Source organism: Grammomys surdaster, unplaced genomic scaffold, assembly GCF_004785775.1.
Source record: "Grammomys surdaster isolate TR1022 unplaced genomic scaffold, NIH_TR_1.0 100, whole genome shotgun sequence".
NCBI classification, from domain to species: domain Eukaryota; kingdom Metazoa; phylum Chordata; class Mammalia; order Rodentia; family Muridae; genus Grammomys; species Grammomys surdaster.
The window spans coordinates 5,403,253-5,426,348 of NW_021604579.1; the positions used below are offsets into that span (position 1 = coordinate 5,403,253).

At 38.9% G+C, this 23,096-nt stretch overlaps 1 protein-coding gene and 1 pseudogene across 1 annotated transcript in view; one reads left to right on the forward strand and one right to left on the reverse strand.

The window, feature by feature from the left end:
• LOC114638534 (phosphatidylinositol 3-kinase regulatory subunit gamma) overlaps positions 1-23,096 on the reverse strand; it is an 84,177-nt gene that overhangs the window by 37,613 nt on the left and 23,468 nt on the right. Inside the window, exon 2 of the mRNA XM_028787046.1 lies at positions 1,409-1,517. Within this exon, the coding sequence (XP_028642879.1) occupies positions 1,409-1,517 (109 nt within the window). The remainder of the gene's footprint in view (positions 1-1,408; positions 1,518-23,096) is intronic.
• Positions 14,309-16,820, forward strand: LOC114639599 (annotated as a pseudogene).

Here is a 23,096-nt window from a genome sequence, read left to right on the forward strand (position 1 = left end):
ACCTCTAATCCCAGCACTTGGGAGGCAGAGGCAGGCAGTCTCTGTGACCTTGAGGCCAGCCTGGTCTACAGAGCTACTTCCAGGACAGCCAGGGCTACACAGAGAAACTCTGCCTCAGAAAATGAAAACAAGCCGGGCAGTGGTGGTGCACAACTTTAATCCCAGCACTTGGGAGGCAGAGGCAGGTGGATTTCTGAGTTCAAGGCCACCCTGGTCTACAGAGTGAGTTCCAGGACAGCCAGGACTACACAGAGAAACCTTGTCTTGAAAAACTAAAAAAAAAAAAAGAAAATAAAAACAAAACCTAACAGACTTGCACTAAAATCACCTAATGATGGGCATGGTGAAACTTGCTTATAATCCCAGCATCAAAAAGGCTAAGACAAGAGATCTAAAGTTTGAGATGGTTCAAGGTCAGCACTGAATACAAAGCAAGACTCTGCCTCAAAGGTTCTTGGGCTCCACTTCAACAGACTTTTTAGATCCACTACCTTAGGGAGGAAAAGGTGAGGGAGCCGAGCCAGGTGGTGCAGGTCTGTAATTCCAGATACTTGGAAGGATAAGTGAGGAGGATCCCAAATTCAAGACCTGACTGGGTTATAAACAAAAGTAGAGGAGGGCCAGCAGGCATGGTGATGGATGGGAAGCAGAAGGAAATTTCTGTTACATATTGAGTTTCAGGCCATCCAAAACTGCAGAATGAGAGCCTATCTAACAAAACAAAATGAAAAAGGTAAAGGGAATCTAAGTTCCTTTATTCTAATCACATGTAACTACCTTAAACGAGTAAGGATTATATATTCAAAAGTTCATCCTTGAAACAGTATGGAAAAGAACAATCACACTCATAACCCAAAGAAAGACCTTCCTGTCATTTTGTCTTGAGAATGATGCTTTTGTTTTAAAAGAGGTTTGTTTTTTTTTTATTGTATATGGGTGTTTTGCCTGTCTGTATGTCTATTCACTAAATTCATGCAGAGCCTGCAGAGCCTGCAGAGCCTGCAGAGGCCAGAAGATGCTAGATTCTCTGGAACTGGAGTCATACACAAAACCTCTGAATCATCACTCCAGCCCCTATAGACTCTTTTAAATTTTTTCTTTATTTTGTGTATGTGTGTGTTAACATGCCACGATGCATGTGAGGTGAATCATGGGATAACTTGTGGAATCAGTTCCTTCTTACACCATGGGAATCCAGGGGATTGAACTCAGGAAATCAGGCTTTGCACAATTACCTTTAAACCTCTGAGCCATCTTACCAGCCCCTAAATACACTTTTGAAGGGTTACCACACATACTTTTTGAAATGTAATCTTTAAATGAAAGCCAATAGAGTATTAAACTTCTTAACTACTATTTCAAAATCAACTAAAAGAACTGCATTCAATTACGGTAGCATTTCGGTTACCTGGAAATATCGCCCCAGTACCACTCTGCATCTTGAAGAGAAACAGAACTGTCCTTCATTCCATTTGTAACTGCTGACATCATTGGCTTAGGCGGTTTGGGTGGAAGAGCTACAAGAGAAATGTATGTTATTTTGTATATGAAAACTATTCATTTTCTAATTTCTTTACCCAGGAATAGTTCCTGTGTGAAATAATCAATGTGAAATATGACTCAATCAAATCAGCTGTCAGGTTAGTGTTAGCCAGGGGAACCCTTCTGAATTGTTACCAATAGGTGCCTGAAATATAAAGGTTTTTCCTCCTCATAAAATAAAACACTGCATTTAATTATGGTAGCATTTTGGTTAACTGGAAATATCGCCAGGTAAAACTTCACATCCTGTGAAACATAAGTAGAGCCCTAACCTGAGCGATTCATTCCAAAAATTAAGTGACTAATGTTCAACAGGAAGACTCTATCTAGCTTATAATAACTAATATTATATTGGATATCGGCAATGTACCACCATACTGGATTTTAGGTACTCTTATTCTTGAGATAGGGTCTCACTGTGTAATCCTGTTGTGTGTTGAGCTAGCCTGGTAACCTAAGTTCAAGTTGTCCCAGCCCACATAAAGGTGGAAGGAGCCATCTTTTGACTACTATATACACATGTGACTCGCATGTACACACACACACAAAAAGTATATACAAATAGTCAAAACATAAACAGGCCTGGTGGCAGGCACCTTTAATCCCAGCACTAGGGAGGTAGAAGCAGAGGCAGATCTCTGTGAGTTCGAGGCCAGCCTGGTCAACAAATTGAGTCCAGGACAGCCAGGACTGCTACACAGAGAAATCTTTTCTTGAAAAACAAAGAAACAAAACAAACAAAAACCTGACCAAATGGCTAATGCAAACACAGTCAGAGGTGCTCAACATCATCAGTCATCAAGGAAATGCAAACTAGAACCAGAAAGGCAGGGTGTGATGGGCATGTCTGCATTCCCAGCACTCAGCAGGGTGTGATTGTGCATGTCTGTACTCCCAGCACTCAGGAGGCTGTAGACAAGTTTGAGATCAGTCTGAGATACATAGATATTTCTAGGCTAGTCTGAAGTTCTTAATAAATACTCTTTAAAAAACAAAAATTCCATAACGAGCCAATTGGTGGTGGTGTACACCTTTACTCTTTCGGGAGGCAGAGGCAGGCAGATCTCTAAGTTCGAGGCCAGCCTTGTCCACAGAGCAAGTTCCAGGATAGCTAGAGCTATGTAGAGAAATCCTGTCTTGAGAAACAAAAAGAATTTCATAATGAGACACTATTTTATACCCATTAAAGTAATTATAATTCAAAGGCAGACTAGCAAATGAGTGCAGAGGAAGGAAGGCACTTCCCAATCCTAACGCTAGGGACTAAAAATTAGGAGCGGCATAAAGAGGAGCCTGGTATCCTCAAAGGTAAACAGTCACCTGACGCCTCAACAATTTTACAGACTCAAGAAAAATGAGCTCTTGTTCTCTTGCTCTCTTGCCTCTAGCTTCTCTCCGTCCCCTTGCCCCTCTCCCCTTCCCTTCCCCCTCTCTCCACGTGGTCATGGCCGGCCTCTACTTCTGTTCTTCCTCTCTCTTCTTCCTCTCTCCTCTCCTCTCTTCCTCCTCCTCCTTCTTCTTCTTCTTCTTCTTCTTCTTCTTCTTCTTCTTCTTCTTCTTCTTCTTCTAATTCTAATTCTTCTAATTCTTCTTCTTCTTCTCCCCCCACCTTTGCCCTGTCTCCTAAATAAACCCCTTCTCCTTGGAAAAAAAAAGAAAAATGAAATACTCACAAAAACCCTGTATATGATATTCATAGCTAAACAACTTGCAATACCCCAAAAGTGGGCTTGACATAGGGATACATAGCAGGAGATGAGACAAGTTGTGACTCACCCCTACGTAACACAATGTCCTACAACAGTGAAAGTAACAAAGCAGTGATACCTACTACAACATAAATGGGCTAAAAAAAGTTACACTCAATCCCAAATGGCAATAAAACACATTTGAAAGTTTAAACAGAGTGAAGAGATTCAGAGAGGAGACAACAGAGAATAGCAATAAAACTAATAAAGGGGAAAAAAGACAAAATTGAATTGGTAGAGCCTTTAAAATTAAACACAAGCCTAAGAAAAGAAATTCAGTTAAAAGCACTCTAATTCATGTTATTGTAGCCTGCAGGAATTAAGAGGTGCAATGTGGCTGTGAAGGAAAAATTCAATAATGGGCCCGAAGGGCTGGAGAGATGACTCAGCAGTTAAGAGCACTGACTGCTCTTACAGAGTTCATGAGTACAATTCCCAGGAATCATATGGTGGCTCACAACCATCTGTAATGGAATCAAATGCCCTCTTCTGGCATACATGTAGACAGAGCATTCATAAACATAAAACACATAAATAAATTTAAAAAAAAAAAGAAAGAATATGTCCCCCCCTCCAAAAAAAAACCTGGCTCAGTTTCTACTAAAAAATTAGACCAAGCCGGGCGGTGGTGGCGCACGCCTTTAATCCCAGCACTTGGGAGGCAGAGGCAGGCGGATTTCTGAGTTCGAGGCCAGCCTGGTCTACAGAGTGAGTTCCAGGACAGCCAGGACTACACAGAGAAACCCTGTCTCAAACAAAACAAAACAAAACAAAACAAAACAAGTCAGACCTTCAGTTCTTTTCCCAGTTCCACCAAGTACCCAAGCAGTTACCTTCCTCCCTCCACATCCTACACAAGGTCTGTGTGATGATTAGTGAGCTTTTGTTTATTTTAAGATTTTAGTTTACAAATCCTAATTACAAGTGCTCTCTATTTTTTTTTTTTAATTTAAGACAAGGTAACGGTGAAAAGCTCCTCAAACAATAGGGATGTTTTTAATAAACTCTATTTTCGTAAAAAAAAAAAAAAAAAGATTTATTTTATTGATGGAAACAGTGGTAGGAGGATCTCTGTAAGTCTTAGGCCAAGCTGGGAACTCCTATATTAGAGAGTTCCAAAACATCCAGAACTACTTTTTGAGGAACCTTGTCTCAACATTTTTTTAAAAATTTTGTTTATATGTTTGTGTGTGTGTGTGTGTGTGTGTGTGTGTGTGTGTGTGTGTGTGTGTGCAGAACATGTACAGGGACCCTGGAGGCCAAAAGAGGGAACTAGACCCCCCCTCGGCTGTTATGAGCAGCCTAATGTGGGTGCTAGGAACTGAAATAGGGTCCTCTGGAAGAGTAGCAAGCACCCTTAACCACAGAGCCATCACACTAGCCGCCTGATGGTTAGTTTTCATTGTCAGGTTGATAAAACAGAATCATGAAGAAAGAGCCTCAATAAAGGATGGATTACATTGATGTGGCCTGTGCACATGTCTCTGAGAGACTGCCTTAAGTTAACGGATATGGGGAGACCCAGCTTAGTGTGAGTGACTCCACACCATAGAAAGGGGGTTCTGCACCCTACACGAATGGAGAAGTGAAGCTGAGCGAAGGCAAGCAGCACAAGTGTGTGCACTCAGTTCTTGCTTCCATTTGTGGATGTACCATAACTGTCAAGTTCCTGTTTTGACTTCCCAACAGTAATGAACTAGACCATGAAATTGTACCAAACTATACCAAAGTAAATCTCTCTCTCCCGAGTTGCTTTTTGTCATCACAGCATAGAAATGAGACAAAAACAGATGGTCAATTCCCACATTCAGGGAAAATAACTACGAAGATTGTAGACTCAGGGACACCAAACACAGCTGAGAAAAGAAGTGAATCCTCTCCTGAAAACAACAGAAATAATGAAAAGTTTAAAACAGGCAGATGCCATGCTAAAGTTAAACCAATGAACTGGGTTTCAAATGGGCAATCATAAGGCATACTTTGTTGAAACTATGGGTTTATATCTAAATGACCACATTAAGAAGCATTGCAATAAAGCATATCACATTAGTCTTTTGATTCATAAATGTTAGAGTAAGTTAAACGTACACTGTACTGTGGTGTGCCTAAAAAAATACATAAGTGTATTTTTAAAAACACATTATTACAAAAAATGTTAATGATATCTAAGGCTTTAGCAAATCATAATCCCAGAGAAGAAGCTTGATATTGATAGCTAATGACCGGCCAAAGCATTAGCATTGAAGGCTGGTAACAAGTTCTTAAAATAGCAAAAGAGCACCATGAAAGTTTGCCATGTTGATTGACTCTCCCTTTCAGGAACGATTCCCTGTGATGTGATGGAGTTGAACTTTTTAGAGGAGAACTTTTACAAATGCAGCAAAGCCTAGATGGCATTCCACATCTGTAACCACAGCATTCAAGGACGTCAGAGCAGGAGGATGAGGAGCTGACCGGGAGTATGGGACAGGGCTGATTATGTAGAAAGATTTTGTCTCAAAGTACCAAAGACAGAAATAAAGCTTAGAGTCTCTCAAACTGCTTTACCAGCTAGGATTGCGTAATATCCTAAATCCTTCGTACCACTTCATCAATACCACAGTATCTTTACTAACAGATTCCACCTCAGTAAAACAATTCGAATTCAAACTCTCTTGCCATTTCTACTACAGCAGCAGTTCTGACCCCCCAATGCTGTGTTTGATTGAACCAAATCCCTCCAGGCTCTTGGTAATGTGGTTATTCCCATCACCTTCCTTTTTATTTTTTTTTCGGTTTTTATTTATTTATTACATGTACATACACTGTAGCTGTCTTCAGACACCCTGTAAAAGGGCATCAGATATCACTGTGGATGGTTGTGAGCCACCATGTGGTTGCTGGGATTTGAACTCATGACCTCTGGAAGAGCAGTCAGTGCTCTTAACCACTGAGCCATCTCACCAGTCCCTCTCATCACCTTCCATGACTCACATTTACAGTTCTTTTTTAAGACAGGGTCTCATTACGTAGCCCAAGCTGCCCTCAAGTTTGCTGTCTTCCTGCTTCAACCTCTTGCATGCTGGTACCATAGGGATGTTCTACCATGCCCAGCCACAACTTTCTTGTCTTCTTTTCCTTCAGAGTATAACAATGAATCCTTTCTGGAAGAGTCATGTTTCCCTTACTCATTCATAGCCATCAAAGGAATCACTATAGCCATTAAAAATGAAATCACTAGGTAAAGAGCTTACTGTACAAGCCTGGTGACCTGAGTTTAATCCACAGAACCTATATAAAGGTGAAATGAACAGACTCCACAAAAAATTGCAGTTACTTTTTGATCCATGAGCTGCAAAATTGATGTTACATTAGCAGGCAGGCATAAAAACAGTATCTTACATCTCTATCAGAACGCTTGGGTAACCATGTGAACTGTGAACAAGCAGTATTTTGAAAAGAGCATTTTCTGAAAAGATCTTAATATTTTCAGTAAAACATTATAAACAGATTTACTGTCTTACTAGTAGGAAATTATTAGTTTCAGATTAAAGTGAACAACCACATTCGTTCCTAACAAGAAAGTGAGTCTGTCCTTTCAAACCAGGCACCAACTTCTCTACAGTTTTAAAATATCATAGGTGACACTGTCTAATGACACTGGAAATGTCTGGCTTACTGCAGCCAGCTCTATCATTTACCTTCACTTGATCATGTATATATCGTGCAGCTGCACATGCTGCTGCACTTTGTTTGGTTAAAGACAGTTGTTTCCTGAAACCATATGAACCTCTAATACCATCATACTAACATACTTTCCTTTCCTTCTGTAGCTTCTTCACTTCTCTCACCCTTCACAGAACTCGAATTAGGAACTTGCTCTGGATTGGGTCTTGGCTTATAGGAATATAATCAGTGTAATCTTGCATCCAGATCATCTAAATTTTCTCATATCAATATGAAGTCTGTTTTCTTTCTTATTATTTATTAAGTGTTCAGAGAGGCAGCTCACTTAATTTCCTTCAACAACAATCTTCTGTATTAACTCTTTGGCTGTTTCGCAAAAGAAGACCATCTTTTGGTCTATTTCAGCTTTCTTGAAATGCTATCCTTACCAAATTTACTCATTTCTAGTATTTGCATTAAAGTGAGACTTGGCGCCAAGTATGGGGACACAGGCCTCTTAATGGAAACATCTGGGGAGTGGAGGCAGGGGGATGGAGAGCTCAAGGTCATCCTCTGCTACACTGCAGAGTAGGGTTAGTCTGAGCGACATGAGAACCTGTTGCAAAACAATCTATATAAATGACACTGGGGAGTTTGTTCAGAGAGTAAAGTGCAAACTTAAGGACCTGAGTTTGATTCCCAGAACCAACATGAATCCTGCCTAGGCTCAAGAGATACACACACACACACACACACACACAAACACACACTAATAGTGATATAAATTGAACATCCCTTATCTTCCCATATTTTGGAATGTTCACATAAAAAGACATCTTGCATAAGGGACATAACAAATCTAAACATAAAATTCATTCATGCATCCTATAAATTTAGCCTAAAAGTAATTTTATACATTTTTACTATACCTGTTCTGTGAGCTATCAAACTAAATCAAGTGTGAAGTTTTCTACTTTTGGCACATAAACACTCACAAATTTTGGATTCTGAATATAGTGTGGTTTCACACACTTGCAGTCTCAGCACTATGGAAGCTGAACTCTTAGGAAAATCTAAGAGTTCAAAGCCAGCCTGGACTATACATACTGAAACAGAGGTTAGCCTGTTCTGTATACAGTAAGACTTTGTTTCTAAAACAAAACAGCTGGGCAGAATGACTTGTGCCTATAATCCCAGTATCTAGTTGACTGAAGCTAGAGAATAACCCATAAATTCTAGTACAACATGGATTATATAGTGAGGCCAGCCTGGGCTTCAGATGAAGAACTCTGTCTCAAAAAAAGTCTGAGATTTCAGATTTTGGTTTATCACATTAAAGAGGGTAATCAATGTGTGCCACTCACATGGTTGCTTAACAGTAAAGAATGAAAAGCAGAAACAGTTTTAAGATGTCTGTGATATTTGAATGAGACTGACCCCCATAGGCTCATATACTTAAATACTTGGCCCTCAGTTGGTGGAACTGTGTGGGAAGGATTAAGAGGTATGGCCTTGTTGGAGGAGATGTGTCACTGGCGGGAGCTTTAAAGTTTCAAAAGCCCACACTATTTCCAGTTAGGTCTCTCTGTTTCCTGTTTGTGGATGGGATATAAGCTCTTAGCTACTACTCCAGTGCCATGCTTGCCTGCCAATTCCATGCTCCCTGCCAAAATAAACATGGACTCACCTTCTGAAAATGTAAGCCCCAAATAAACTCTTTTTTCTCTAAGTTGCCTTGGACATGGTATCTTTACAGCAACAGTAATGTATTAATACAGACAATGTATTAATTTTCAAAGAGCTTTATGCATATTAGAAAATCATGCATGAGTAAGAGGTCTTTTTGTTTTGTTTTGTTTTTTTCAAGACAGGGTTTCTCTGTGTGGCCCTGGCTGTCCTGGAACTCATTCTGTAGACCAAGCTGCCTCTGCCTCACAAGTGCTGGGATTAAAGACGTGCGCCACCACCACCCGGCCAAGAGGTGTTTTCAAAGTACAGAGTAAACCAATGAATCTTTTTTTAAAATATTGTATGTGCATTCTGCCTGAGTATACTACCTGGGTGGAAGAGCCTGAATAGTTACAAGAGAAGTTGGATCCCGGGAACTGGAGTTATACATAGTTCTGAACCACATGTGGCTGTTGGAAACTGAACCCAAGTCCTCGACAAAAGCAACAAGTATCCTTAACTGCTGAGTCATCTCTCTAGCCTCCAAAACAATGAACTTTAATACAACATTATAAAAAAATTCCTCAATATGATTTCAGATTCTACTTTTCAACTAACCTTTAAGAAAACTATCACTTGTAAAGTTTTGTGTTGTATTGTATTGTATTAAAGAGAAATTTAAATATTAATTAACCATTAAAATATAGTGCCTTTTTAGAACTAGTTAGTTATCTACTTGAAGCTGGAGTTCAAAGATTTCCTTAGAAACTATGCATAGTGGTACACAGTACTCGGGAGACTGAAGCAGGAGAATCATAAATTTGAGGCCATACTGGGATACATAATGAGATTTCTCAAAAACCGGGGTGCTGGAGTGATGACTCAGTGGTTGAGAGCTCTGGATGATATTCTAGAGGACCTGGTTTCTACTCCTAGCATCTGCATAATGGCTCACAACTCTGTATAACTCCAGCTCCAGGGGATCCAAAGCCCTCTTCCAGCTTCATGGGCACCAGCCACACAACAGGGTGCACAGACATACAGGCAGGTAAAACACCTGTACACATAATTTTTTTAAGTTTAAAAAAAAAAAAAAAGAATCCGGGCTGGAGAAATGGCTCAGTGGTTAAGAACACTGATTGCTCTTCCAGAGGTCCTGAGTTCAATTCCCAGCAACCACATGGTAGCTCACAACCATCTGTAATGGGATCTGATGCCCTCTTCTGGTGTGACTGAAAACAGCATACAGTAAGCTCACAAAAATAAATAAATAAATCTTAAAAAAAAAAAAAGTCAACAAATGTCCCTCAATACTTCCCTTTCTTAATTTCTCAAATTTATGTTTTTTTTAAGTTCCTAGCTAGGGCTGGTGATACAGGCCTGTAATCCCAGCATTTAGCAAGCTTTAGCAGGAGAATTCAGAGTTCAAGGCCTGGGCTAGATGGTAAGAGCCTGTCTCAAAAGCAAAACAAAACATGTTTACCCTCTAAATAGTAAATCTTTTCTCCCACAAATGTCCTTGATGTGAAAAACTCTTAGCTTAAAAGTTAAGCTGGGTGGTGGTAGCGCACGCCTTTAATCCCAGCACTCTGGAGGCAGAGGCAGGCGGATTTCTGAGATCGAGGCCAACCTGGTCTACAAAATAAGTTCCAGGACAGCCAGGGCTACACAGAGAAACCCTGTCTCGAAAAACCAAAAAAAAAAAAAAAGTTAAAATTAAAAAGAAAAAAAAGAAAATTTTCATTCAGTTCTCGGCTGTATATTACTGCAGTACTAAGGGTATTTAAATATAAATAAACTAAAGGATTATCCAGTTTAAATTTGATCAAAAGCAAATGAATTGTCAATAAAAGATATATAACAAACATGAAATATTTTATCAAATGATAAATTCTAGTTGAAAATTTTAGTCATGGTATTATAACTGACTATGTTAGTAATCCATATCTTGAATTTCTAGAAAAATGATATCAATTTTACTAATCACTGTTCAGAAACAAACAAAAAAAAGCCCAGTGCATATATTTGTAAATAACTAGGTATTATAAAAGGCTCAGAATATATAACTAATAAAACAAAATAAGCCTTTAAAATATAGGCCCTACACCAAAACTATTTTACTTTAAAGGCACAAGACAACAACAAATCAGAGTATTATAACTGTTTATGGTCAACTATACTTAGAAAAATAACCACTTAATCAAGCTACTATGAGAGAAAGAGAAGTTATATGGAAAGAAAATGTGTTATTTTAATTAAATTTTCAACTTTTTGAAAGACTTCTGTAGAAACAAAAGGAAGAAATAAAACATTCAACTTTCTAAAATAAGGGGGGAAGCTTTAATCGACTGTTTTACAGAAGCAATGGTTAGACACTATCTTCCTCAGCATCCCTGAGCTGCCACATTCCATCCAGACCTCACTGCACACCTGGCACGCAGCACTGCAGTACAGAAGTTTTGCTCATGCGTGGACAAATGAAATCCCGCCCCCCATCTCCACAGTGATTTTTTTGCTCCTTTAACATTAACCTTTTCCTACACCCCAACCATCAGTCTGCTTTGTCAACTAAGTCTCAATCCCACATCAGATGTTGCTGGCAACACTCACCTCTGAATGAAAACATTAAAACAGCCAGTACTACACAGAACCTATCATCAAGGTTACATTACACTACATGAGTGTCATCAAGGCAGAAATCTGTAGTTTCCAGCAGGTAGTTTGGTTGAGCTTCTCTCTCAACAAAACTAAAGTATTATTTTATCTTTGAAGACATATTTTTCTTTAGATTGTATTTTTTCCTTCTTCTCTCTTTAGATGGGGTCTCTCATGTACCCCAGACTGGCCTTGAACGCAGGCAGCCGAGGATGATCTCTGTTTATATTTCCTTTTCATACAGGGTCTCACTCTGTTATCCCAGTGAGCCTGGAATTCACTATGTAGACCAGGATGGGTCTATATTCCAACTGCTTCTGCCTCCCGAGTGCCAAGATTAGGTGATGGGTGTCACCAAACACACATATTTTTTCTTTCAAAATATGTCTTTTAAAAAGACTATTTCATGAGGATGGAGAGATGGTTCAGTAGTTTGGTAGTGCTTGACCCTGATGTGGTGGTGTATGTCTTTAATCCCAGCAGAGGCAAGGGCAGGTAGATCTCTGTAACTCTGCCTCAAAAACAACCCCCCCTAAAAAAACACCCCCTCCAAAATAAAAACAAAAACAAAATCAGAGTACCCACTTCTCTTGCACAGAACCCAGATTTAGCTCCTAGCACCCACATGGTGGCTCATAATTGCTTGTAACAACTCCAGATTCAGGGGGATCCTATACCCTCTTCTGGCCTCCACAGGTTGGGATACACGATACACATAAACTCATGAAGGCACACACATACACATAAATAAACAAAACTTTTAAATGTTTTAAAGACCACTTCACACTTAAAATGAACAATCATTTCAACAGTTAGGAAGAAAAACTTTAGTTGAAAGTTTTAAAACAGGCTGGGAAATGTATCAATGGAGGAGTACTTGCCAAGCACACTGAGACCCTGGATGTGAGGAGGAGTGCTTAGCCATGGACTCCAAACATTAAGGTGGCAAACAAACCCCACCTCATGGTGTTTTGATCTGCATGTCCATGACTACTAAAGAGTCTGAACACTTGTCACATCTGCAGGTTCCTGGTGCTTCCTCTGTTATGACTTTCTAGTCCTTTCCTGTTATTATTATTAGCAGTATATAAAATGCTCCTCGTATGTGCTTATTATTAATCCTTTTCAATTCTTTGTTTGTTTGGTTTTTTTTGTTTTTGGTTTTGGTTTTGTTTTTTTGAGACAGGGTTTCTCTGTATAGCCTTGGCTGTCCTGGAACTCACTCTGTAGACCAGGCTGTCCTTTTCAATTCTATGCTCTACAAATATTTTAGTATTTTCTCCCAAATGGTTGGGCATCTCTTCTGTTCCCGTTGTCTTATAATAATTGTTTTATCTATCTATTTATTTATTTATTTATTTTATTCATTCATTCATTCATTCATTCATAGAGAAGGTCTCACTTTGTAGTTCAAGCTGACCTCAGATTTACATCAATTCTCCTGCCTCTGCCTCCTCAGTGCTAGGATTATAGGTATCTGCCACAATGCTGGCTTGCACATTGTAAATTTTAATAAACATCAATCTTTGTCTTTCAAGTCTTATGAAAAATCTTCACTATCTTCCCTCATTTATATCATAAAAAAACAAATGTCCTTATCTTTCCTGAAAGTTTTCTTTTTCACATTTATATCATAGTTAGGAACGTACTATTTGTATATATGGTTGAACAGAAAATCTCTTTCATCTCTCCTTAACTGTCTCATTGTGATTAACTGTTCGGACAGCCCATTTCCTCACTCACCTGCTAAGCACTGGGGACATTTATTAGGTTTCTTTATAAAGCAGAGATTCAGTTTCTGAGCAAACATTGCTTATCTACCATTGGTGTCAATACCACAATTCATTAAATACTATGGCCTTTTAAGTCATGAGAAAACTTTTGACTTTCCCATACCATGCCTTATTTTTCAGTTGTTACTTCTAAAGCTGCTGCTACAATGACTAGTATCTTTTAAAATTAGCCCACAGATAAACAGATAATGTTACCTATACATACAGGTGGTGCTTTTTGTTTATTGGTTGGGTTGATTGGTTTGTTTTCAAGACAAGGTTTCTCTGTGTAACTGTGGCTGTCCTGGAACTCACTCTGTAGACCAGGCAGATCCCGAACTCAGAGATCCATCTGCTTCTGCCTCCCAAGTGCTGGGATTAAAGCTGACTGTTGTTCTATTTTATTGAGTTCCAGTCTCACTTGGGTCTGGAGAGATGGCTCACTTAGTAAAATGCTTATAATGCAACCACCACCACCCAGCCAATAACTTCAAAAATAAGTAATGTTGGTAATTCACAACATGTGAATGTAACCAATAACAATAACTCAAAACTTTAAATGTATGAAATGAAGCTGGGGGAATGGGTCATACTTATGCAAGGCCCTAAGTTTGATCACAGGCACTATTTAAAAAGGAACAAAAGTGATAAATTTTGTCATATCTTTTTATAGTTTTTCAAAATATTTATTTTATGTGTATAGTTGTTTTGCCTGCAGAAGCGAGAGAGGGATTCAATCACAGGAACTAGAGGCTGGGAGATACCATGTGAGTGCTGAGAACTGAACTCAAGTTCTCTGAAAGAATAGCTAATGCTCTTAACTACTAACCCAGCTCTCCAGCCCATCATATATATTTATAATTTTTAAAATGTAATGACTTTGGCCAAGTGTAGTGACCCACACCTTACTCCCAGTAGCTAAAGGCCAACACAGGTAGCTCTCTATTAGTTCAAGGCCAACCTAGTCTACATAATGAGTTCTATGTTAGACAAAGAGACATAGAAAGACCCTGTCAAAAAAATTTTTTTGGATGAATTCTTTATTTTTTTAATGTCAAAAAAATTTTTAATAAAAACAGCCAGGCGGTAGGGGTACACGCCTTTAATCCCAGCACTTGGGAGGCAGAGGCAGGAGGATTTCTGAGTTCAAGGCCAGCCTGGTCTACAGAGTGAGTTCCAGGACAGCCAGAGCTGCACAGAGAAACCCTGTCTCGAAAAACCAAAAATAAATAAATAAATAAATAAATAAGATAAAAATAAAAACAATGACTTAGAAAGATGGTTCAGCCAGCAGAAACATTTGCTGTTAAGCCTGGTGACCTAGGTTTGGTTCGTAGAACACACATAAAGGTAGAAGAAGAAAGCCAACTCCTGCAAGCTGTCTTCTAACCTAGATACACATGCCCACACTCACAGACACATAAAAACAAATATAAGTTTTAAAAAGTAATTAAGGCTGATGAGATGGCTCAGCAGGTAAAGGCGTTTGCTGCCAAGCCTAGACCTGAGTTCAGTCACTAGAACCCACATGAAGTAACAAAGAACCAACTCCTACAAGTTTTCCTGACTTACACAGATATGTGATAATAATATTGATAAATTAATAATTTTTTATTATTAATTTATTTAAATTTTATTTTTTACTAATAAATATTGAAAATAGTTGATGTTTTTGGTTTTTAGGGTTTTTTCTTTTGTTTTGGCTTTAAAGATTTATTTTTATTCTAAATGCATAATTGTTTTGCCTGAATGTGAGTATACCATGTGCATTTGGTGCCAATGGAGGCTAGAAGAGAGTATTGGATCCCCTGGAACTGTAGTTATATATAACGGTGAGCAGCCATGTGGGTGCTAGAACCAAATCTGGATTCTCTGTAAGAATACTGAGTGCTCTTAGCCACTAGTATCCACCCTGAACTATAATTTTAAAACTACATTTTCTATTGACTTGGAATATATAAGGATGCAAGTATTTAGTGATCTTTGAACCAAAAACCTTATTTGTTCTACATATATATCAGAAAAATATGGGTTCTTTGGGTTTTGTTTCGAGGTTCTTGATTTGCTTTGGTTTGGTTTATGTTGTTTGGTTTAAGACAGGGTCATAGTTATGTAGTCCCAGCTGACCTTGAACTCATGTTCCTCCTCCAAATTCTTGGATTACAGGCATGTTCCACCATCTTAGACTCTCTTACAATTGGCTGAGCATATAGTGTCTCCAGACACTGTGAACAAGGGTGAAAAGACTCCTGAGAAGAAGGTCTATGTAAAAGATCATCTCTCACTAAAGTGTAATAGAAATTGTGATCACTGCATCAGGCCCCCAATCCTACTTCTAAGAGATGTGAGAGCAACATTCCAAGTAGCAATAGAGACATAAGCTTGCAGAAAAAGTACTATGGATCAACTGTTTTTCACCGCCTTTAAGCCAACTTTAAGTTGATGTCACACTCAGGAGAAACTACCATATCAGATGACTCCCTTAAAACTTTCACTGGGTACACCTCCACTTCTGCTGAATAATTCAACTCACACACAAATGATGTCAAGCCCCTCTACACTGAAGTCATCACCCAATACTACACCAGGAAAAGAAATCACAGGAGAGACTTTGCTTCATGTTGTTTCTATTAAAAGCAATATACCATCTGTTGAATACCTTTTGCAAAACGGAAATGACACAAAAGTTAAAGACCACACTGGATAGACACCATTGCATGAACCCTATAGTCATGGGCACCTGAAGGTATAGAAAACCTGTTCCAGAATAATGATTTGGTGAACACCACTGGCTATCAGAAACATTCACCACTTCAACATTTGACCAAGAATGGGCACATAGATATAGTCAAGACATTACTGTCCTATGGCCCCTTGAGGAATGCTGTCAACAATTTGGTGTGTAGCCTGTTGATCATACAGACAATAAGAACATAAGATAATTATTACTGCTACCAGAGAAGAATGAATCATTTTCAACTAGGCAGTGGTCAGCCATGAATGCCAGGCAGCAGAAGAATGGGCTACTGGGCTTGTAGGCAGTGGCTTTCATAACAACAGAAGATGCTCAACAAATTTGAGATAGTTCTTTTTTTTTTTTTTTTTTTTTTTTTTTTAAGACGGGGTTTCTCTGTGTAGTACTGGCTGTCCTGGAACTCACTCTGTAGATTAGGCTGGCCTCGAACTCAGAAATCTACCTGCCTCTGCCTCCCAAGTTCTGGGACTAAAGGTGTGCGCCACCACTGCCTGGCTTACTTTTTTTTTTTTTTTTTTTTTTTGAGATAGTTCTTAAGGCTAGAAAATGTGCTGAGTTTGACAGAACAGTTACTCATGTCATTATTCCTGATGATAAAGCTCAAAGTCCTTTGAAGTGTATGCTTGAGGGTTCACAATGGATGCTGGCCTCTTTGCAAAGTACATGAACAGGAAGTTCTTGGAGGTCGGTAGAGGAGCAGGCTCAACAGAGGGCAGCTGTTGCAAAAGCTATCTGATGGATGCTGCTTCTTTTGAGGGGGGTGTAAACTTTAAACATCACCTATAGAATGACCTTCTTAAACTCACTGCTGTAGCAGGAAACAAGGTCCTCAGTAGAATGCCCAAGCCAGTGACATGACTCAGACTATCAACACAGTTGCATACCAGGCATCAGCACTTCTGTATGAAATACATCATCTATAAAAATCATGTTTCATTGTCACCCAGTGTTCAGCAGAGCAAAGTCTGGACGGTTCCTTCCATCTGGCTTATCAGCTGCATAATCGCCTTTGAACTGCTTCCAATTGACAGCTAAATGTCATACAAGGTGAACATTTTAAGTTGAACATGCATGGTTCGTGAGAACCCAACCATCGTGATATGCTTGACCATTTACTTTATATGAAAAAGAAGAACCATTTACACTGTTACCTTTAGACTGAAAACTAATACAACTGATACTAGATTAGGAATTTATTTAGAGGCCTAAACTACTTATTGTTCTCTTTAGGCTGGGACTAAAACTCAGTGGTAGAGTCTTCAAGAAGGATGCATGAGGCACAGGGTTCCACACTGGAAACTGCAAACAAGTTTTCATTTTACAAGTGGCCTATGATTTTTATTGATCAGGTCTTTCAGTTTTATCAGCATCTATCGAAGACTAGTAAGTCAGATGGCATCAGAACTACTTGTCAGACCCACAAGTGTTCTATCATTAATTTTGTATCCTTTAGTAAACAATATCACCGTATAATGTATTCTGCCTTTGTTATAATAGAGCATCTATCTAAATATACCACTACAGGTGAAAAGTTCTATTGCTATTACCTTTTTTAATACTGTATTTTAGTTTCTTATTTTTTTTCTTGGTCTTTCTTTACATTTATTCATTTTTTAAATCTTGTATAAGCATTAGGAAGTCATGATGTGAACCACTGGGTGTTGGTGCCAAACTAGCTCATGCTGCATATTTTCATTGTGCACATTTGTGTCAACTATGTATCTGTGCATACTTTTATTGTATACATTGGCTATCTGCCTACTGAGTATCTGTGCATACCTCAATCTTCTCTAACTTGTTTTACTGTCATCATTCCTTTCCTTCTTTTAAAAGATTTATTTATTTTATATATGTGAGTACATTGTTGCTGTCTACAGACACACCAGAAGAGGGCATCAGATCCCATTATAGATGAGCCACCATGTGGTTGCTGGGAATTGAACTCAGGACCTTTGGAAGAGCAGTCAGTGCCCTTAACCACTGAACAATCTCTCCAGCCTTTCATCATTTCTTAAAGGTCTTGCCAGTTTAGAAAACAGTCAAACACCGTCAGTTCAATAGATTAGAAGCAATCTGTGATAAATTTTTCTGAGCATTACTAAAATAAGTCTATGTGAAGACTTCATTTCTTCTGTATTCCTTTTTCTCTTTCTTCTTTACCTTTCCCTTTGCCTACCTTTTATTTGATACTGGGAATGGAAGTCAGGGTCTTATACATGCTAGTTAACTAGCATAGAACTATAACCCCAGGCCCCCAGTTTTAATCAATCTCTCTCCCTCTCCTTCTCTCTCTATCTTTCTCTTCCTCTCTCTCTCTCTCTCTCCCTCTCCCCCCCCCACCTTGCAGGGGGTTGGGGGAAACTGCACATAAACAAACTCACAACCTTTGGACATTTTGGAGACAATCTTGCTAAGTTACCTAGTTTGGTCTTGAATTTACCCATTTTAATTTCTTTATAAAGTTTTTAGTTTGATGGGTGGTCAAAGGTGGAGATTTCTCAATTCATGACACTTTCACCATACCCTACACAAAGCCATAGCAGCAAATATATAGTATGAGTGTGAAGAGCTTCCTCTTGACACTGAAACAGCCAAGGTATAGAAGCAGGAAGGGTACCTGGGCATGAGGGCAGCTTGACCTGTCAGGCCTGCCTGTTCTCATTATAAATGGACAAAAATCAATAATCTTAAAATGGTTCTAAAGACGAGGATTCTTTGATGAATCTTCTCAGAAACTGAGGTGTTTGTGGCACTAAGGTTTGCAGAAATTGGTGCTAAGAGAACCAACAGTTTTGCTGTCAAAACCCAAACAGGGGAGCTTGACAAGTACTGGGTAGGTCTGTGCCAGCTCAGAACACAGGAGGCCGTGAAGCCAGTCGTCTCCAGATCCACTACTAAGAAAGTCTGAGACTCTGCTCACTACTTGAAAACAAACCCTACATAACGTCTCCCTTGACCTACTGCTATTTCTTCATGTGTATTATGTGAACAAAATAATATTTCCTGATTTTGGCTTGCCAGGGTGAATAGTTCTGGAAGTCTACAACTCTTACCTATGCTTCATTCGAATTATATTCTAAATCTGGGGGTGGGGGTAACATCTGGATTAAGCCATATAAAATCTGGGGATTTTGACCAGGTAGTAGTGGTGCACATTATTAATCCCAGCACTTGGGAGGCAGAGGCTGGTAGATTGTTGAGAGTTTGAGGCCAGCCTGATCAACAGAACAAACACAAGGAAAGCCAGGGCTACACACAGAAACTTTGTCTAAAAAACAAACAACAACGACAAAAAAAAATCTGAGGATTTTGGTTGTGGTAGTTTATTATTATTTTTATTTATTCTGACTCTCAGTAGCTTTATGTTACATCCAGGGCCTCATTCCTGATCTTGTTTGTGTCTCTTCCTTGCTGTGAATTCCTGTATCTAAAAGGGTTCTTTGAGGGTTCTTGTCCATGTTTCATTTTCTTGCCTTGCCCCCTCTTTTCCCTATCAGTATTACTATGTCTGAGTACTCTAAATGCTGAAGTTTATGCAGTTGGTTTATGTTAGGCTTTATTTATTTATTTATTTATTTATTTTTGGTTTGGTTTTTCGAGACAGGGTTTCTCTGTGTAGCCCTGGCTGTCCTGGAACTCACTCTGTAGACCAGGCTAGCTTCGAATTCTCAAACTCAGAAATCCACCTGCCTCTGCCTCCCAAGTGCTGGGATTAAAGGTGTGCACCACCACCGCTCGGCTATGTTAGGCTTTTAACACTAGGAAGTTTTACTTCCTTCTATAGAAAAACTTGTAATTTTCATGTTTTTCCTAATGGATTTAAACTTCACTCTTATTTACCATAAATCATTAAAATTATTTGTGCTCATAAAAAATTATGGATCTAACTTACAAAATTCCATCAGCTAACTTCTACCAAAAAGAAAAGAAGAAAGAGAAAAGAAACCAACAAGTATATGAAAAAATATTCAGTATCAATAATCATATCAAAATGCAAATAAAACCACAATACAGTAACACTTAGCTCAGTAAGAATGGCTCAGTGGTTAAGAATACACACTGCTCTTCTTCTAGAAGACCTGGGTTTGGTTCCTAGCAGCCACATGGCAAGCTCACAGCTGTATGTATCTCCAGTTCCTTAGGATCTGACACCCTCGTATGATTTCCTCAGAAACCAAAAACACACATGATGCACTTGTGCATTCATCCGTACTCATAAAATAAATATAATTTTTTAAAGATTAAGATCAGGAATGGTAGCTTACACTTCTCTTTAGTCTCAGCACTTGAGAAGCAAAAATAGATCTCTGAGACAACCAGCCCAGCCTGGTCTACATATTAAGTTCCAGGCCAGTCAGGGCTGCATGGTATTATAAAAAGACAAAACACTGGGATGAGATGGAGCTCAAAGCTACATCACTTGCCTAGTGTGTATCAAGCCTTGGATCAATCACCAACACCAAAGGTGGGCAAGCATGACAAAGGATAACAAGTGTTCCACATGGAGGCTAACACCTGTCTGTTACTTGTTTCAAAGGAAGCCAACACCCTCTTCTGGCCTCCATGAAATCATGTGCAAAGCAAAGACAAACATGTAAGCAAAATACCCACACATATTAAAAATCAATAAAGATAACAATTGTTTGCAAAGTTATGGTAGCAAGGAGAGAGAGAGAGAGGAAGAAGAAGGAGGAGGAGGAAGAAGATGAGGAGGAGGAGGAAGAGGAGGAGGAGGAGGAGAAGGAAGAGAAGGAGGAGGAGGAAGAGAAGGAGGAGGAGGAGGAGGAAGAGGATGGAAGGAGGGAGGGAGGGAGGGAGGGAGGGACCGACCACATGACCCAGTAGTCAAAAATACAAAAGTAGAATAATATGATCTAACAAGTCTACTCTATTTTCATGAAATCAAGTGTAAAAAATATTTTACCCTTGTGTTTCTCATAGCACTTATTCATAAGAAATACAAACAATCTAAATATAAATCAGTTCACGAATAGATAAAGCATGGAATATACACACAATAAAAAAACTGGCCATTAAAAAGTGGTAGGCACCAGGCATGGTGGTACATGCCTTTTAATCTCAGCTTTAAGGAGGCAGAGGTAGTTGGGTCCCTCTAAGTTTGAGGCTAGACTGGTCTACATAGTGAGTTCCAGGATGGTGAGGGAAACACAGTGAGATCCTGTCTCAAATAAAAGTTGGGAGGAGAAGGGGGGATAGGCCTGCAATTAAGAGTACATGATGTTCTTACAGAGGACTTGATTCTCAACAACCACATCAGATACCTCCAAGGTCATTTGGACACACACACACACACACACTTTAAAATGAGTATCTTGTTTTTAAGAGCTGGGGATATTAGAGAGGTTTTGCTTTGTTTTGTTTTGTTTTTAGCAGTTAAGAGTACTTATTACTCTTTTAGAGGACTCGGCACCCAGGTCAGTTCCCAGCGCCCACATGTGGCTCATAACCATCTATAAATCCTGTTGCAGAGAATGCAATGCTCTCTCTAGCTACTCTGAGCACAAGGCAAAATACCATACACATAAAACAGAAAAAAATAAATATAAACAATTTTAATCTTTAAAAATGTGTGGAGGGTGCTGGGCAGTGATGGCACAGACCTTTAATCCCAGCACTCTGGAGGCAGAAGCAGGCAGATCCCTGTGAGTTTGAAGCCAACCTGGTCTACAGAGAGAATTTCAAGACAATCAAAGCTACACAGAGAAACCCTGTCTGTTATTTGTGTCATGAAAATAGAAAAATGTCAAGTGAAATAAGCAAGATGCAGAAAGACAAATACAGCATGATTTCATGCACATGTAAAATATTAAGATGTTGATTTGCAATCCTTCCACTTGAGAGGAAAAAAAGCAGGATCTTAAATGCAAGGTCAACCTGAGCTATGTAGAGATCCTTTCTACAAAAAAAAAAAAAAAAAAAAAAAAAAAAAAAAAAAGGCGGCAGGGGATGAAGCTCAACTCAATGAGTGGAGCATTTGCCTATCACGCTCAAGACCATGGGCCGGAAAAGGTAGAGAGATTTAAAAAAAAAAAACCATAAATCTTTTTGCCAGACAGTGGTGGTGCACGCCTTTAATCCCAGCACTTGGGAGGCAGAGGCAGGCGGATTTCTGAGTTCGAGGCCAGCCTGGTCTACAGAGTGAGTTTCAGGACAGCCAGAGATATACAGAGAAACCCTGTCTCGAAAAATCAAAAATAAATAAATAAAATAAAAAATAAAAAACATAAATCTTTTTAACCTGATCTAAAAATTAAGATAGATATCATATAGTACCCAACATATGTGTACAGTATTCATGCATAGGTAAAAAATAATTTAAAATTAAAATAATACCTAAAACAATTGTCAACAAATATATGATCCATCAATCCTGCTTATAGGTATATATCTAAAAGAAAAAAATCTGAGCCTTAAAAGGTATGGTATTAGCATTTCGATATCAAAAACCTATTTACAACAGCTGAATGGAAGCAGATGGTAGTGCACATCAAGTGGTCTATACATTGGCTGGGAGTGGTGATGCACACCTTTAACCCAGAACTCTGGAGGCAGAGGCATGCTGATCTGAGTCTGAGGCCAGCTGGTTTACATAGTGAGTTTCCAAGCCAGCCAGCAGTACATAATGAGACCCTGTCTGTGGTATATGTGCATATGTGTTCAAATGTATGTGGGCACGTGTGAGTATATATAAATATGTGTACATACATATGGATGAAGGCTAACATAGTTTTCTCCAATGGTTTCCTATTTATTTATTTGTTTGTTTATTTATTTATTGGTTTTTTGAGGCAGGGTTTCTCTATGGAGCCCTGGCTATATGGGAACTCACTCTGTAGACCAGGCTGGCCTCAAACTCACTAGCAAGCTCCTTGTTCTTTTGGCATTCCACTGCAGGAAAATCCCAAAACCCTGTTTCTACTATTACTATGGCACAGCTTCTGAATTCTCCTGAAGGAAATTACAGCAGCTTGAAAATTCATGCCACTTCCAATTTATAGTTTCCAATGGTAACTGAGATTACTGTTTTGTTAGTAATTTATCTGAATGTCTATAAGCAATGACCTTTCCATCCCACAGAGTGACCAATGGTCACTCTAATCTGATCCATAGAGGATATACTTCAAGATCTCAACTAGATACCTAAAACCAATGTAATACCTGAATCTAATAGATACTATCTTCTCCTATACATATATACCTATGACAAAGTTTAACTTATAAACTAAATGTAAGAGATTAAGAAAATACAAAAAAAATAATATATTGTTAATAAAAAGGTTTTATGAATGT